The sequence below is a fragment of the Piliocolobus tephrosceles genome, chromosome 6 (assembly GCF_002776525.5).
Source record: "Piliocolobus tephrosceles isolate RC106 chromosome 6, ASM277652v3, whole genome shotgun sequence".
Classification (NCBI taxonomy): domain Eukaryota; kingdom Metazoa; phylum Chordata; class Mammalia; order Primates; family Cercopithecidae; genus Piliocolobus; species Piliocolobus tephrosceles.
In genome coordinates this window covers 76,649,175-76,668,281 of record NC_045439.1, presented here as the reverse complement: position 1 = coordinate 76,668,281, position 19,107 = coordinate 76,649,175, and the positions used below count along the sequence as shown (strand labels likewise).

Below are 19,107 nucleotides of genomic sequence, written 5' to 3'. Positions count from 1 at the left end.
TTGCCATGTGGCCTACCAACAGGGCCACCTGCTTCATCAAAGCCAGTAGTGGAGATCTTTTTTTTTCAAGACAAAGGTCACAATTTTATGTAATATAATCACATGTAATTGCATACAGCTCATCACCTTTATGTATTCTTTCTTGTGCACATAGGTGAGTGTTTCTTTAGGGGAGATTTAGAGAAGTGATATGGTATGCACATTTTACTATTTTATAGAATTGCCAAATGTCAGCGTGTTAGCTTAAATTTTCCCCAGATTTTTACTTAAATTTTTTCTTTTCTCATCTGCAGAAAAGTTCAAAGACTGAGATAATAAAATATACTTTTTATTTAGCTTTTTCAGTTAAAAAAAATTTTTTTTTTGAAACAGAGTCTTGTTCTGTCGCCAGGCTGGAGTACAGTGGCATGATCTCGGCTCACTGTAACCTCTGCCCCCTGGGTTCAAGCGATTCTCCTGTCTCAGCCTCCTGAGTCACTGGGATTACAGGCGCACGTCACCACTCCTGGCTAATTTTTGTATTTTTAGCAGAGATGGGGTTTTGCCATGTTGGCCAGGCTGATCTCGAACTCTCGACCTCAGGTGATCCACCCGCCTCAGCTTCCCAAAGTGCTGGGATTACAGGTGTGAGCCACTGCACCCGGCCCAGTTAAATATTTTTAACTACATTTGTTTTACTATATCTGCATCTATAGGTATATCTAGGTCTACCTATATACAGTTTGTTTTGCTGAGCTGTTTAGAATTGAATTGCAGACATTGTGGCACTTCACCCCTAAAACCTCAACGTGAATCTTCTATGAATGACATAACTATAAAACTGTTATCATACCTAAGAAGTGTAAAGAGGCCAGGTGCGGTGACTCATGCCTGTAATCCCAGCACTTTGGGAGGCTGAGGCGGGCAAATCACAAGGTCAGGAGATCGAGACCATCCTGGCCAACGTGGTAACACCCTGTCTCTACTAAAAATACAAAAAATTAGCCAGGCATGGTGGAATGCACTTGTAGTCCCAGCTACTTGAGAGGCTGAGGCAGGAGAATCGCTTGAACTCAGGAGGTGGAGGTTGCAGCGAACTGAGATTGCGCCACTGCACTCCAGCCTGGGCGACAGAGCAAGACTCCATCTCAAAAAAAAAAAAAAAAAAAAATGAGGATCACAAATTGCCTTTACTTATGTCTCTTTAGCCTTTTTAAATTTGTAATGAACCCCACTTTCTTTTGGTTTTTATGACTGATTTTTTTGTTTTAGATGACTGCTGTTCACTTATAGAAGGTCCTACATTCTGGATATCTGATTATTTTTGTTCAGGTTAAACATTTTTAGTGAGAATACTGCATAGGCAATGTTGTGTATTTCCTACTGTATCATATCAGGATATATATAATGTCAGTTTGTCCACTTATTGGTGATTGTAAGTTTATAAGTTTGGGTTAAGATGGTGGCCTGGCGCGGTGGCTCATGCCTGTGATCCCAGCACTTTGGGAGGCGGGAGGATTGCTTGAAGCCAGAGTTTGAGATCAGCTTGGGCAACAAAGTGAGACCCAGTCTCTACCAAATGGAGAAAAAAAAGAAGGTGACCTCCAGATCTTTACATTGTAAAGGTATTTTTCCTTTTTGTAATTTATAACTAATTTGTGAGGTGATTCTATCAGGCTGTGCAAATATCTTTTCCTCATTTATCTTCAATGGCTTTAGTGTTGATGATCTTTCCTGAATTGATTATTGGTTTTTGTGGCCATTCGTTTTTTTGGTCCATGAATGTGGCATGTCACTCCACTTAATTTAGATTGTCTTTTCTTTCTTTCTACAGCGTACAGGTCATGTACAGTAGGTCCCCTTATCTGTTGTTTTGCTTTCTGCAGTTTTAGTTACCTGTGGCCAGTCATGGTCTGAAAATATTAAATGGAAAATTCCAGAAATCAACAATTTATAAGTTTTAAATTATGTGTTGTCCTGAGTAGCATGATCCATCCCACTTCATCCTGCTCTTGAGCCATCCCACTTCATCCTGCTCTGCCCCACCTAGGACCTGAATCATTCTTTGTTCAGTGTTTCCATGCTGTATACACTACCTGCCTGTTAGTCACTTAGTAGCTGTCTAGGTTTTCAGATGAACTGTGGCATTATTGCAGTGCTTATATTGTAGTAACCTTTATTTACTTAATCATGGTCCCACAGCACAAGAGTTGTGATGCTGGCAATTTGGATATGCCAAAGAGAAGCTATAAAAATGGTTCCTTTAAGTGAAAAGGTGAAAGTTCTTGACTTAATGAGGAAAGAAACATATGCTGAGGTTGTAAAATTCTACAGTAAGAAGGGAAATTGTCTCTGTGAAATTGTGAAGAAGGAAAAAAAATCCTGTTAGTTTTGCTGTCATACCTTACACTACAAAAGTTATGGTCACAGTGCATGGTGAGATCTTAGTTAAGATGGAAAAGGCATTAAATTTGTGAGTGTAAGACATGATCAGAAGCATTTTCCAATTGATGGCAGTTGGGTTCAGTACTATTTTCGGATTCAGGCATCCATAGGGAGTCCTGAAACCAATTCCCTTTAGATGCAGAGGGCCAACTGTATATACAAATACAATAGATTTTGTATTTTGAGCTTGTAATCTACAGTCTTGCTGAACTAACTTAATAGTTCTAGGAGTGTTCTTGTAGATTTCTTGAGACTTTGTTAAGAATTTTATCTAGTGTCGTGAGGGCTATTGGTCTGTAGGTTTCATTTTTGTGGTATTCCAATTTTGGTATCAAAGTAAATACTAGTTTCATAACATGACTTGGGAATGTGCCCTCCTGTTTTCTGGAGGAATTTGCATAAAGTAGCTGTTAATTTTCCTTTAAAAAGTTGATAGAATTTTCCAGTGAAACCATTTGGACTTGTAGATTTTTAGGGGAGTTATTAAATTACAAATTCAGTTTTCTTAAAGAAAAATCTCTTGACTGAATTTTCATTCAATAGTTCAGTGTTTTTTGTTTGTTTGTTTGTTTTTTGGTTTTTTTTCCCCCTTGGGACTTATCTTTGAGTCATGGATTATTCAGAAAAGTATTGTTTAGTTTCTGAGTGTTTAGAAAATTTTCTGTTATCTTTCTGTTACTGATTTCTAGTTTGATTTCATTGTGATTAGAGAAAATACTATGTGTGATTTCAGTTCTTTCATATTTGAGGTTTGTTTTACTCAAGGCACAGTCTATCTTGGTATATGTTCTGTGGTTGCTTGAAAAGTATCTATTTTGCTTTTTCTGTGTGGTGTGTTCTGTAAAGTCTGTTGTGATGGTGTTGTTGAGTTTTTCTATATTCTTGCTGATTCTTGGTCTAGTCCTATTAATTGTTGAGGGAAGGCTTTGACCTTTTCAGTTCTGTGGCCTACACTGACACTATGAGGGGGTGGCTTGCTGAACAGTGGGGAAAATCCTGACTCCATCAGGTTTCCACTGACACACTCCCATCAGAGAAAGGCAGGGGCACTGCATTTCTCCTCGGTGGAGGTGAAGAGCAGGCTCCCTGCCCAGTCTCTACTGACACTGCAGGGGAGTAGGCCTCTCTACAGCTCAGTGGGGATGAAAGTCCTGACTCCTCACTCAGCCTTCTCAGTTCCCACCCTGCTGGGGAGTTTGGGGTACCTCTTTAGCCTGGTGAGGGCAGAAGTCTTGATTCTCCACTCTGCCTTTGCTAGTATGGGTGGGGCTGCAGATTTTTCTGTGTGGTATTTGGCTGGAGTAGGAGGGTTATTGTCTGAAAGTTTTCTGTCCTCTTGGCTTATTGACCTGAGGGCAGGCTCTTCTTGGGGCTTTTTGTCTGTGCCCATTTGCATTTCCAAGTTTCTGGCTCTCCATATCTAGTCTGGGGTAAATGAAACAACAGATAATCTGCTGTATGTTTTATATATAATATCAAGGGTTTTTAGGTATACTTAGTAGGAAGAATAGGGATAAATATGTCTTCTCCATCTTCCCAGAAGCAGACATCCATTACCATTGATTTTTGAACTGGGACTTTTTTTTACCTGTTCTTCTGGAGCTACCTCCCATTTTTTCTAAAACCACCCTAAAAATAATCATACTGTTTAAGGATTGAACTCATTTAGTCCTATTTATTTTTCCTTCTCTTCTCTTCCTTCTTACTAGCTATACATTTTCCCTTGCCTATCACCCAGCCTCCTTCTTTTCTTACTGGTACCGATATTATACCAAAGACATGAAATTATTCCATAAACACCATTTAGGAAAGCGTAATAGTCCATTCTCACACTGCTATGAAGAAATATCCGAGACTGGGTAATTTGTAAAGAAAAGAGGTTTAGTTGACTCACAGTTCCACATGGCTGGGGAGGCCTCAGGAAACTTAAAATCATGGCAGAAGCCACCTCTTTACAGGGCGGCAGGAGAAAGAATGAGGCCGAGTGAAGGGGGAAGCCCCTCATAAAACCATCAGATCTCGTGAGAATTTACTATCACAAAAACAGCAGGGGAAACTGCCCCCATGATTCAGTTATTTCCACCTGGTCCTGCCCTTGACATGTGGGGGATTATTACCATTCAAGGTGAGATTTGGGTGGGAGCACAGAGCCAAACCATATCAGAAAGATTTCATACTTCCTGAATTATCAGTTTATTAATGATTCTAAAAGAGGAAATTTCCCTTGACCCCTCTGTAGGCTTTGAGACAGGTGCTTCACTTACTCATCCTGCAGCTCTCAGCCCCTCGCGGGAGGGTGAGCGTGCAGGTGAGTGGGTGTGGGAGCCAGAGTGAGTGCTTTTGGGCTCTGGCAGGAGCAAAACTCTGTGTGGGCCCCATGGCAGCATCTAGTGGGGAGAACCTGCGACTTCTGAAGCCCCAGTGAGCATGTTACACTGCTCTTTTAGCTCTGCCATCAGCAGACAGCTTAAGTGTTAACAGCTCAGTGGGCCCTTTTGTATCTGCACTCACTCCTGAGCTCTTGTCTGGTGTCTAGGAAAAATGAGGTCACGTGAATGAATTGAAGGATGATAAATGCAGGGGATTTTGTTGCCAGTGAAAGTGGATCTCAGCAGGAAGGGGAGCTGACAGGGGGACTGGAGAGGTGAAGGTAATGTTCTCCAGAAGTCCAGCCATCTCTGGCTGGATTCTTCTTTGAAGTTACGCTGTCAAGCTGTCCCTCTGAAGTAAAGCCACTTCTCTCTGACATCCCGCTGCGTCTTCCTCCATGCTGGCTGAGTCTGGGGTCTTTATAGACACAGGCTGGGGTGGGGCAGGACAGGGCAGGGTCATGGGTGGTTTAGGAAAAGGCAACATTTGAATGGGAAAATAGGGATATGGATATAAGTTCTCACTTTGGGCCATGGTTTCAGGCTTTTTGGCTTGCGGGTGGGGCTTCACCAGGGACCCCACCCTTTTCTGCCTAGAATTTCTCTGCCTTCTGTCCCTATCAGTTCTTTTACTTACAGCATTGTATGTCACCTAAGTTAGATGTGTGATACAGATAAGCATTTCTTTCTTTCTTTTTTTTTTTTTGAGATGGAGTCTTGCTGTGTTGCCCAGGCTGGAGTGCAGTGGTATGATCCCAGCTCATTGCAACTTCTGCCTCCCAGGTTCAAACGATTTTCCTGCCTCAGCCTTCCGAGTAGCTGAGACTATAGGCGTGTGCCACCACATCTGGCTAATTTTTTTATTTTTACTGGAGATAGGGTTTCACCATGTTGGCCAGGCTGGTTTCGAACTCCTCAGGTGATCCACCCGCCTCGGCCTCCCAAAGTGCTGGGATTACAGGCGTGAGCCACCGTGCCTGGCCAATAAGTGTTTCTTAAAGTCTCTTCTGTGAACTATCTACATCAGAATCAGCTGATACATATTCAATGTATATCCTTGGGGACCATAGGCATACTAAATCATTACAATAAGAACCATCATTACATGAGAACTATCATTTAAATGCTTACTGGAAAATAGTAACAGGATGTGATAGTGCTTATAAAAACCAAAAACCAACTTCAGAAGTTCAGAAACTTGTAAAGGTATGCTGCTTTATGTATTGTTAATGACAATGGTGGGGAAAACCATTTTGAATTATTGGTATAATTTTGAACCTAAAATATACAGTTGTATCTTTAATAATTTTTTCACCATGAGAGGATGTTTAATCTACTTTAAATTCACTCTAGCAGTAGGTACTTTGTTTAGATATGAGTATAGTCTACTGTATAACTTGATATTTCTATATAAGTATCACTTTGTTTTATTTACAGGTATTAGGGGAATATTCCTACCTCTTAGATAAGGAAACGCCAGCGGAAGTTATAGCTAAGCTCTACAAGTTACTTATGAATGACTCTGTGTCTTCAGAAACAAAAACCTGGTTAATTGCTGCTGTGACCAAATTGACACCTCAGGCACACTCTTCTGATACAGTTGAGAGATTAATCCATGAATTTACCATATCTTTGGATACTTGTATGAGACAACATGCATTTGAATTAAAACATTTGCATGAGAATGTGGAACTTATGAAGAGCTTGCTTCCAGTTGACAGGAGTTGTGAAGACTTGGCGGTAAGACATTGGTGTTCCATCTTTTTAAAAATTGCGTTGTCATTAAATATAGAGTAATTCTTGGATTTGTGACATGTCAGGAATATATCAAAATGTGGTTTCTGTAGCATTTAAGGTGAATGTTGAAGTTCTTTCTCACATTAGTATGACAGGGAATCTGAGAGCTCCCAGCACTTTGGGAGGCTGAGGTGGGCAGATCACCTGAGATCAGGAGTTTGAGACTAGCCTGACCAACATGGAGAAACCCCATCTCTGCTAAAAATGCAGAATCAGCTGGGCATGGTGGTGCATGCCTGTAATCCCAGCTACTCGGGAGACTGAGGCAGGAGAATTCCTTGAACCTGAGAGGCAAAGGTTGCAGTGAGCAGAGATTGCACCATTGCACTCCAGCCTGGGCAACAAGAGTGAAACTCTATCTCAAAAAAAAAAAGATTCAGCCTTAAAAAGGTCTTCACCAAAGCACATTATAGTCAAACTGACAACAGTCATATTACAAAGAGAGATATCTAAAAACAGCAAGAGAGAAGTATCAAGTCACACATATAAGAGTATCCCTATCAGACTAATAGTGGATTTCTTAGCAGAAACCTTATTTTATAGGCAAGGAGAAAATGGGAAGATATGCTCAAAGCATTGGGGAAAAAAACCCAGAAACTGCTAGACAAGTAAGTATACTATACACAGCATAAAGAAGAAATAAAGTCTTTCCCAGACAGGTAAAAACCGAGGGAATTCATCCCCACTAGACCAACCCTAAAAGAAATGTTTGAGGGAGTCTTACATCTGGGAGTGAAAAGATAACTACCAACATGAAGACACATGAAAGTATAAAACTCACTGGTAAGGCAGATACACAACTGAGAAAGAAAAAGGAATCAAATATTATCATCACACCCACAAAATCCATACAGGTAAACAGTGAAAAAGGAAGAAAGGAAAAAATGTATAAAACAATCAATAAAATGACAGGAGTAAGTCCTCAACTATCCATAACAACCTTTAATGAAAACAATTTAAAGTCCCCAATTAAAATATATAGGCTGACTGAATAGATAACAAAACAAGATCCAGCCATATGCTGCCTATAAGAAACTCACTCACCGGTAAAGATGAAGGGATGAATAAAAATAACCATGCAAACGGAAACCAAAAGCATGTAAGAGTAGCTAATGTTATATCAGACAAAATGGACTTGGAAAAAAATATAAAGGAGACAAGAAATGTCATTATGTAATGATGAAGGGATCAATTCACCAAGGACATATAACATTTGTAAATACATATGCACCCAACATTGAAGCAAATATATATAAAACCAATATTATTGAAGCTTAAGAGAGAGGTAGAACCCCATACAATCATAGCTGGAAGCCTTGACACATCACTTTCAGATTAAGACACATCATCTAGACAGAAAATCAACAAAGAAGCGTCAAACTTAATTTGCATTCTAGACCAAATGGACCTAACAGATATTTACAGAACATTTTATTCAACAGCTGCAGAATACACATTCTTCTCAACACATGGAACATTCTCCAGGACAGACCATATGTTAGACCACAAAAAAGTCTCAACAATTTAAAAAAATTAAAATCATAGCAAGTATTTTCTCAAGCTGCATGTAATAAAACTAGAAATCAATAATAAGAGGTACTTTGGAACTGAACAAATATATGAAAATCAAAACAACATATTTCTGAGGGACGATTAGGTCAGTGAAGAAATTAAGGAAATAAAAACATTTCTTGAATCTAATAAAAATGGAAATTCAAACACAACTTACCAAAACCTATGTAATATGGCAAAAACAGTGCTAAAAGGCAAGTTTATAGCAATAAACACATATATCACAAAAGTAGAAGGATTTCAAACAACCTTATAATGCACCTCAAGGAACTAGAAAGGAAGAAGAAACCAAAGTCAACATTAGTAGAAGGAAATAAATAGTAAAGATCAGACCAGAAATTAAAAAATGGAAACTTAAAAAAGATACAAAAAAAAAAAAAATCAATGAGACAAAAAGTTGGTTATTTTGAACAATAAACAAAATTGATAAACTGCTGGCTACACTAATCAAGAAAGAGAGGAGATTCAAATAAGTAAAACCAGAAACAAAAAAGTAGCCATTGCAATGGCTACCACAGAAATACAAATGATTATTAGAGATGACTATAAACAACTGTACACTAACAAACTGGAAAACCTGATGGAAACGAATAAATTCCTGGACACATCTACCAAGATTGCACAAAGAAGAAATAGAAAACCTGAATGAATAGTGATATTGAATCACTAATAGTAAGTCTCCCAACAGAGAAAAGCTTACAAGACGACTTTACAAATGAATTCTAGCAAATTTATAAAGAAGAACTAGCACCACCTCTTCTTAAACTAGTCCAAAAAATTGAAGAGGAGGACATTCTTCCTAACTCGTTTTATGTGGCCAGCATTACCCTGATACCAAAACCAGATAAGGACACAACAACAACAACAACAACAAACTATAAGCCAATATCCCAGATGAACATAGGAGCAAAAATTCTCAACAAAATACTGGAAAACTGAATCCAATAACACATCAAAAAGATAATACACTATGATCAAGTGGAATCTTCCCAGAAATGCAAGGATGGTTCAGCATACACAAATCAATAAATGTAATACTTCATATCAACAGAATGAAGGACAAAAACCATATGATCATCTCAGTAGATGCAGAGAATTCATTTGGTAGAATCCAACATCCCATCATGATAAAAACTCACAGGAAATTAAGCAAAGAAAAAACATACTCAACATCATAAAGCCCATATATGACAAACCCAAAGCCCTTATCACAATGAATAAGGAAAAACTGAAGGCACTTCCTCTAAGAATTGGAAAAAGGCAAGGCTGCCCATTTTCATCACTCCTATTCAACATAGTACTGGAAGACCTAGCCAGAGCAATCAGGCAAAAGAAAGAAAGAAAGGGATCTAAATTGGAAAAGAGGAAGTCAAATTGTCCCTTTTTGCAGATGACATGATCTTGATATAGAAAAACCTAAAGACTCCAACATAAAGTTCTTAGAACCGATAAAAGAATTCAGTAAAGATTCAGGATACAAAATCAACATACAAAAATCAGTAGCATTTCTATACACCAATAACAAACTAGCTAGAAAAAAAAAAATAAAAGTAATGCCATTTACAACAGCTACAAAAAAAAAAAAAAAAAACAATACTTGGAATAAATTTAACCAGGGAGGTGGAAGACCTGTACAAGGAAAACCTCAAAATGCTGATAAAAGAAACTAAAGAGGATAGAAACAAATGGAAATACATCCCATGCTCATGGATCACATGAATATTGTTAAAATGCCCATATTACTCAAAGCAATCAAGCAATCTACAGATTCAGTGTACTATCAAAATACCAATGACAATCTTCAGAAATAGAAAAAACAACCCTAAAATTTGTAGAGAACCACGAGACTCTAAATAGCCAATACAATACTAAACAAAAAGAACAAAGCTGGAGGCATCACACTACCCAATTTCAAAATACACTACAAAGCTGTAGTAACCAAAACAACATGGTATTGGTATGAAAAAAAGACATACAAACCAATGGAACAGAGAGAACCCAGAAAAAAATTTGTGTATTTATGACTAACTGATTTTCAGTCAAAGTGCCAAGAATATATATTGGGGAAATGACAGCCTCTTCAATAAATAGTGTTGAAAAGCCTTGATATCAGCATGCGGAATAATGAAATGAGATCCCTATCTCTCACCATATAAAAAAATCAACTCAATGAATTAAATAATGTAAGATCCAAAACTATAAAACTACTAGAAGAAAACTTACAGGAAATGCTTTAGGACATTGGTTGAGGTAAAGATTTATGGCTAAGACTTCAAAAGCACAGGCAAAAAAGGCAAAAATGACAAATTGGACTGTATTAAGGTCAAAAGCTTATGCACAGCAAACGATACAATCAATAGAGTGAAGAAACAATCTATAGACTAGGAAAAAATATTTACAAACAAGGGACTAATATCCAGAATATATAAGGAACTCAATTCAACAGCCAAAAAAGAAAAAAAAAATCCCATTTAAAGGTGGACAAAGGTCATCAACAGACATTTCATGGCCAACAGGTAAACAAAAAAATGCTAAACATCACAAATCATCAGGGAGATGTAAATCAAAACCACCATGAGATATTATCTTATTTCAGTTACAATGCCTGTTATCAAGGAGACAAAAAATAACAAATGTTGCCAAGGATGCAGAAAAAAGGAAACTCATGCACTGTTAGTAGGAATGTAAGTTAAGATAGCCATTATAGAAAACAGTATGGAGAGTTTTCAAAAAACAAAAATTGAACTACCGTAAAACCCAGCAATCCCCACCCCTGGGTATTTATCCAATGGCAAGTAAATCATTATTTCAAAGGTATACCTGCACCCCCATGTTCACTGCCGTACTATTCACAATAGCCAAAATATGGAATCAACCTAAGTGTCTGCCAATGGACACATGGATAAAGAAAATGTGGTATGTATACACAATGGAATATTATTCAGCTAAATAATATCCTAGCAACATAGATGGGACTTATTTCACTATGAAGTAAAATAAGCATGGCACAGAAAGTCAAATATTACATGTTTTTATGCATAGGTGGAAGTTAAAAATGTGCATCTTATGGAGGTAGAGAATAAAGCTCGGAAGGGTCGGGGGACAGGGAAGAAGAATGGTTGGTTAATGGTTAGTAAAATACTTAGATAAGAGGAGTAAGTTCTAGTGTTTGATAGCACAGTGGGGTGATTATAGTTAGTAATAATTGTATATTATTTGTATATTTCAAAATAAAGATAAAATTTGAAATGTTCCCAACACAAATGATAAATGTTAGAGGTGATGGATATCCTAAATACTCTGATTTACGTATTACACATTCTATGCATGTATCAAAGTATCATATGTACACCAGATATGTATGTCTTAAAATCAACAAATAAGAGAAATTCCTGAATTATTCTATATTAAGAGACTGTCACAGGATATAAATATCTTCACTGTAGTTCTCCAAAAGAGACACTCTTCTTCCTATTTAGAATCAGTGCTGGATTCAACCCGGCCAGGTTGAATCTCTTTGAGGCTCTTTTGAGCTTCCTGCGTATGGATGTCTGTATCTCTTGCAAGACTTGGGAAGTCTTTAGCTATTATTTTTCAATTAGGTTTTCTGTGCCTTCGCCCATTTTGTCTTTAAACTCTCAAAATCCAAATATTTGTTTCCTTTATGTTGTCTCATATGTCACATATGCTTTCTTTATTCTGTTTTATTTATTTATTTTTGTCTGGTTTATTTCAAAGACATGTCTTCAAATTTGGAGATCCTCCCTTCTCAATCTAGTCTATTGTTGAACCTCTTGGTTATACTTTTTATTTCATTCATTGAATTCTTCAGTGCTAGGAGTTCTGTTTGTTTCTTATTTATGATGCCTACCTCTTTGTTGAATTTCTCATTCAGATCATGAATTGTTTTCTTGATTTATTTTTGTTTTGTTTTTCTGTGTTCTCTTGTATCTTTTGAGTTTCCTTAAGATCATTATTTTGATTTTTTTTTCAAGCATTTTATAGATTTCCTTTTTTTGGGATCTGCCACTGGAGAGTTACTGTGTTCCTTTGAAGGTGTTATGTTTCTTTGCTTAATTTTTCTTGTGTCCTCACATTGACATATGTGTATCTGGCATTATAGCAGTTGGTTCTAAGTTTATGGATTCCCTTTAGTAGGGAAAGACCTCTCCCTATAGATGTGTCTGTGATGTTGGTTAACAAGGTGCTTGGGCTTTGATTCTGGATGGGCATAGTAGTCTAGTTTCCAAATGATTTCTTCAACTATAATCATAATCAGTGATGTCTGTGAATTCCTCAGTGGTCATATGGTTTGGATCTCCTGCCCAAATCTCACGTTGAATTGTAATCCCCAGTGTTGGAGGTAGGGCCTGGTGGGAGTTGTTTGGGTCATGAAGGCAGATACCTCATGGCTTGGTGCTATCCTCTTGATAGAGAGTGAATTCTCGAGAGATCTGGTTATTGTAAAGTATAGCACCTCCCCCCACCACACATGTGCTGCGCGTGCGCACGCACACACACACACACACACACACACACACGCACACACACACACCCCGGACTCTCCCTTTGGCTCCTGCTTTCACCATGTGATGTGCTTGCTTTTGCTTTACCCTCCTCCATAAGTAAAAGCTTCCTGAGGCCTTACAAGAAGCTGAACAATGCCAGTATCATGCTTCTTGTACAGCCTGCAGATCCGTGAGCCAATGAAACCTTTTCTTTTCTTTTTTTTTTTTTTTTAATAAATTACCCACTCTCAAGTGTTTCTTTATAGCAGTGCAAGAACAGACTAATAGAATGGCTTAGGCTGTGGTTGTTAGTGGAGGCTGTAGAAAGGCTTTGTTGAGGATAGAACATTAGGTGAATTGATCCTTGTGCACCACTGGTAGCAGTGGTTGGCTGGGCATACTGGTTGTTAGATCCCTGGGCAGTGTATTATGAGTCCTGGCAGTGGCAGGATTGGGTGTGCCAGTCCTTGGGCCTCCAGAGGTGGCATGCACACATGCCGGTGGTGGCAACAGTGGGGTGCACACAAATTGATTTTTAGTAGTGATTCATGAATCGGGCAATATCTCAGCATTATTCCACACTTCCTCCTTGATTTGTGTTAGCATACTGGTTTATTATAAACTATATTGCAGAGGATACAGAGGAAGGAGATGCATAGGGCAAGCTATGGAGGAAGGTTCTCAGAGCTTTTATACTCCCCGTGGCCATGCCACTTTTCAGGAACCTCCACATGTTTGGCTATCTCCTTTTAATCTCCTCTGAAATTCTGTGTCATTTTATTCCTCCTCTATTTGAGAATCCAAAAGAAGTGGTTTTCCCTTTTATTTTGTCTTATCTATGTGTTAAAATCTTTACCATTTTGGAGCCTGATCACCCACCTTTTAGTTTCCCACCTACTTTTTGCCACCACCCCTTTTAACCTAAAGTTCTCACTTAATACTCACTCTCTTTATTTCATATCATGATCTCCCTCAGGTGTAAATTAGAAAACTTTCTTTTCTTTTTTTTTTTTTTTTTTTGAGATGGAGTCTTGCTCTGCCACCCAGGCTGGAGTATAGTGGCGCGATCTCAGCTGACTGCAACCTCTGCCTCCTGGGTTCAGGTGATTCTTCTGCCTCAGCCTCCCGAGTAGCTGGGACTGCAGGTGTGCACCACCATGCCTGGCTAATTTTTTCTGTAATTTTAGCAGAGACAGGGTGGCACCATATTGGCCAGGCTGGTCTCGAACTCCTGACCTAGTGATTCACCCATCTTGGCCTCCCAAAATGCTGGGATTACAGATGTGAGCCACTGTGCCTGGTCTAGAAAACTTTCAAAGGTGATTAGAATTATTCAAATTAGTTGAGAAAGAGAAAAAAGGGTAATATTTCCACTAATTTTGACTCAGATTTTCATGGCTTGTATTCATTTTGAACATTTCTTCATTAGTTCTTTCAGTAGTTCCTCAAGGGCAGAGGCCTTGCTTTAGTATTTGGTGGGCATTCCAGAGATGTTTATTGAAATGATGAATGAATATGCTACACATAGTATTATACTAGGGAGTAACTACACTTCCCTTTTCCTCCAATAAAAGATAATGATGTTGACATAGCCTCATCTCAAGAATCTTTTTTTTTTTTTGAGATGAAGTTTCACTCTTGTCACCCAGGCTGGAATGCAATGGCATGATCTCGGCTCACTGCAGCTTCCTCCTCCCAGGTTCAAGTGATTCTCCTGTCTCAGCCTCCCGAGTAGCTGGGATTACAGGAACCCACCACCATGCCTGGCTCATTTTTGTATTTTAGTAGAGACGGGGTTTCATCATGTTGGTCAGGCTGATCTCGAACTCCTGACCTCAGGTGATCCGCCCACCTCAGCCTCCCAGAGTGCTGGGATTACAGGCGTGAGCCACCATGCGCAGCCTAAGAATCTTATTCAAGCGAAACCTTTCCAGATTCAGAGAGTGAGGTGCCATTTTTATGTTTGAGAATTATTTGCTATTCTAAATTATCCGAGCTATTTGTATATACTTGCTTAAATCAGGAGAGGCAAGTCTTTGGTTTCTGAGGTCATCACTGCTCTCTCCACTTGTTTATCGTTTTTGTTCATCTCCTTCTTTTCTCCTTTCCCTGTCATTCTTTCTTCATCTCTTATTTATTCATTAAAAATTATTCTCCTAAGACTTTTCCTGGTGAAATTAGGTAATTTTCCGTAGATTTGTGAAAAATAATTTTCAGTTATATTAGGATGTTTAAATCAAAGGCACTGTGGGAGGCTGAATAATGGCCCTTGCAGAGATGTCCATGTCTTAATCTCTGGAATTTGTGCTTGTCCTTAAACATTAAAGGGAACTTGGTAGATGTGATGAAATTAAATATTTTGTGATGGGGCAGTTATACTAGATTATGTAGCTAGGCATGATATAATCACAAGGATCCTTATAAAAGTGAAACAAGAGGTTGCAGAGGAGAAGGCAAAGAAACAACAAAAGCAGAGATTGGAATGATGTGGCTACAAGTCAAGGAATGCTGGCAGTCTCTGAAAGCTGGAAGAAACAAGAAACGGATTCCCCTGGTACATCCAGAAGGAAGCAGCCCTGCCAAAGCCTTGATTTTAGCCCCTGCAGCAGGAAACCACTACAGTTACCATGCCTCATAGTATATGTCTGTTTCTTCTGGTGGGCTACAGTTCTGCTCAGACTAGGAACTGTGTCTTCCTTTGTCTCAATTATAGAACCTAGTAGGATGCTGTAACATATTTGATGCTCAAAAATATATTCTCCACTGCAGTGAAATTAATAGTAAGTGCAAATGATTTATATTGTTAGATTCCTAGGCAGGTGATCTGATTATAGATGTTTCAGAAAGCTAGAGAGTTGGGTAGCATTTTCATTCATCCATCCATTCATTCATTCATTCATTTTTTGAGATGGGGTCTTGTTCTGTCGCCCAGGCTGGAGTGCAGTGGCACAGTCTCGGCTCACTGCAACCTCTGCCTTCCAGGTTCAAGCAGTTCTGCTGCAGCCTCCCGGGTGGTGGCTGTGCTGGGACTACAGGTACGTGACCATGCCCAGCTAATTTTTTTGTATTTTTAGTAGAGATGGGGTTTTGCCATGTTGGCGAGGCTGGTCTCAAACTCCTGGCCTCAAGTGATCGGCCCATTTTGGCCTCCCAAAGTGCTGGAATTATAATTATGAGCCACCGTGCCTGGGTGTGGTAGCATTTTTAGAATTGAAGTTTTCATTTCTCATTTAGAGTTTTTAAAAATATATATGGGCTAAAATTATTTATGTGACTGTATAATCTACATAGGATAAATTTATTTAATTCCTAATTTTTGCTTAATTTTAATATAGGTAGATGCTTCTTTATCTTTTCTGGATGGTTTTGTGGCTGAAGGACTCAGTCAGGGTGCAGCGCCTTACAAACCTCACCATCAACGCCAGGAGGAAAAGCTGTCTCAGGAAAAAGGTAATTTTTCATGGATTTGTGTTAAGCTAGAGTGTAGGGATGTAATTTTTGATATTATAGTCATGTAAGTAAATAAATAAAGATAATTACTTTCTATTATTCCTCTTTTAATGATTCACTTGTGATTTGTTTGCTCTGACTAGGTTTTCAGATACCCAGAGGAAAAAAAAAGTTAGCCAAGAGATATTCCTAAAGACATAGGCTGTCTATCCACAAATACCTAAGATATGGTAGTCATACTGGAATTTATTTATTTATTTTTTTGAGACGAAAGTCTTGCTCCGTCACCCAGGCTGCAGTGCAGTGGCACTATCTGGGCTCACTGCAACCTCTGCCTCCCAGGCTTAAGCGATTCTTGTGCCTTAGCCTCCCAAGTAGCTGGAATTACAGGTGGGTGCCACCACACCCAGCTAATTTTTGTATTTTTAGTAGAGATGGCGTTTCACCCTGTTGGTCAGGCTGGTTTCAAACTTCTGGCCTCAAGTGATTGTTGACCTCCCAAAGTGCTGGGATTACAGGTGTGAGCCACTGCAACTGGCCATTATACTGAAATTTTGAAGAACTTTTCCTTTTGGATTAATATATTTATTAACATAATGATCTTTATGGTAAACTTTTTTTTTTTTAATTTAAACTTTTTAGTTCAGGGGTACAAGTGCAGGTTTGTTACATAACTTGTATCATGGGGGTTTATTGTTCAGCTTATTTCATCACCCAAGTATTAAGCCTAGTACCCATTAGTTTTCCTGATCCTCACCCTGCTTTCACCCTCCACCCTCTGAAAGGTCCCAGCGTGTGTTGTTTCCCTCTATGTGTCCATGTGTTTTCATCATTTAGCTCCCACTTTTAAGTGAGAACATGCAATATTTGGGTTTCTGTTCCTGCATTAATTTGCTAAGGATGGTCTCCAGCTCCATCCATGTCCCTGCAAAAGACATGATCTCATTCTTTTTTATGGCTACATGAAAGAACTCGAAGGTAGGAGTATCATGTTGTTCACTGTGCTGGTAGGCTGACACATATTAGTCTGAGCATATCTGTGGAAAGGTTTCAGAAAACAACCTTGGTTACTATGGACTAGTGACTTTCGTTTTTATTTTGAGCGGTCTTATATTTATTTATTTATTTTGAAATTTTATTTTCTTAATTGACAGATATACATATTCATGGGGAATATAGTGATGTTTCAATCCATGTATAGTGTTCAGATAATAGTAATTAGCATATCCATCATCTCAAACATGTATCATTTCTTTGTGTTGGGAACATTCAATATATTTCTTCTAGTTTTTGAGACTATGTAATACTTTATTGTTAAACTATAGTAATTCTGTAGTGGTGTAGAACACTAGAACTTATTTCTTCTATCTAGCTGTAATTTTTTATCCTTTACGCTATTCTTCCCTTTCCCCCTACCCTTCCTAGTGCCTAGTATACTGTATTCTAATTTTTACTTCTATGAGATCAACTTTCTTTAGTTTCCACATATGAGAGGGAGCATGTGGTATTTAACTTTCTGTTCCTGACTTATTTCACTTAATATAATGTCCTTCGGTTTCATCCATGTTGCCATGAATGACAGGATTTCATTTGTTTTTATGGCTGAATAGTATTTCACTTTGTATATATACCACATCATTTTCTTTATCCATTCATCTGTTGTTGGACACCTAGGCTGATTCCATATTAGGTTGATTCCGTATCTTGGCTACTCTGAATAGTGCTCTGCAATAAACATTGAAGTGCTAGATAATTCGTTCAATGCTGAGAGTGCAGTGTTTTGAAGCCCCCAACTATTACTGAATCAGGGGTATTTGCTTTATATATTTGGATGCTCTGGTGTCAGGTACATATATATTTTAATTGTTACATTCTTTTTATGAATTGATCCCTTTATTGTACAGTATCTTTCTTTGTCTCCTTTTACAGCTTTTAACTTAAAATCTGTTTTGTTTGTTATTAGTATAGTGACTTCTGCTCACTTTTGGTTTTTGTTTGTCTAGAATATCTTTTTCCAACCCCCCACTTTCAGTCTGTGTGTCTTTAGAAGTAAGGTGAGTTTCTTGTAGGCAGTATGTTGTTGAGTCTTGTTTTTTTTAAAACCCAGGCAGTGATTCTATGTCTTTTAAGTGGGGGAATTTGATCCATTTACTTTCAAGGTTATTATTGATGTGTGAGGATTTGCTGCTATCATATTGTTGATTGTTTTCTGGGTATTTTACATATGCTTTGTTCCTTACTTGCTTTCTTATTGTTTATTTTTGCAGTTGGGTGGTTTTCTTCAGTGACAAAGTTTGATTCCTTTCTTTTTCTTATTTGGGTATCAGTTCTACCAGTGAGTTTCATAGTTTTGAATGTTTTCATAATAGTAGTTACTGTCTTTTCACTTCTAGACTCCCTTGAGCTTTTCATGTAAGGGGTGGTCTACTGGTAATGAATTTCTTGATTTTGGTTGTCTGTGAAAGATCTTATTTCCCCTTTATTTCTGAAAGATAGCTTTGCTGGGTACGATATTCATGCTGTTTTTTCTTTTTCTTTTTTCTTTTAGTACTTTGAATATATCATCCTGTTTTCTCCTGGCCTCTAAGGTTTCTGCTGAGAAATCCAGCTGTTAGTCTAATGGGGATTCCCTTATATGTGACTTGAAGCTTTTCTCTTGCTGCTTTCAGAATTCTTTGTCTTTGACTTTTGACAATTTGACTAAAATGTGCCTCAAAAAGGGCCTGCTTGGGATTGAATCTATTTGGGATTCTTTGAGCTTCCTGGACTGGGATGTTCTCTCTTCCAAGACTTGGAAAGTTTCCTGCTATTATTTCATTAATTATTTTCTTCACATTTTCCCTTCTCTTCTCCTTCTGAAATGCCCATAATACAAACATTTATTTGCTTAATGGTGTCCCGTAAATCCCATAGGCTTTCTTAATTTTTTTAAAATTCTTTTTTCTTTTCTTTTTGTCTTCCTCTGTTATTTCAAAAGACCTGTCTTC

The 19,107-nt window shown here is 38.2% G+C and overlaps 1 protein-coding gene across 3 annotated transcripts in view; it reads left to right on the top strand.

Annotated features, from left to right (window-relative positions):
* AP4E1 (adaptor related protein complex 4 subunit epsilon 1) overlaps nt 1-19,107 on the top strand; it is a 90,577-nt gene that overhangs the window by 38,549 nt on the left and 32,921 nt on the right. For all 3 annotated transcript variants that reach the window (XR_002734720.2, XM_023227163.2, XM_023227161.2), the window contains exons 14-15: nt 6,231-6,533; nt 16,006-16,120. Coding sequence is in view for 2 of the 3 variants with exons in the window: in XM_023227163.2 (XP_023082931.1) it covers nt 6,231-6,533; nt 16,006-16,120 (418 nt within the window). In the remaining variant the exon portion in view is untranslated. The remainder of the gene's footprint in view (nt 1-6,230; nt 6,534-16,005; nt 16,121-19,107) is intronic.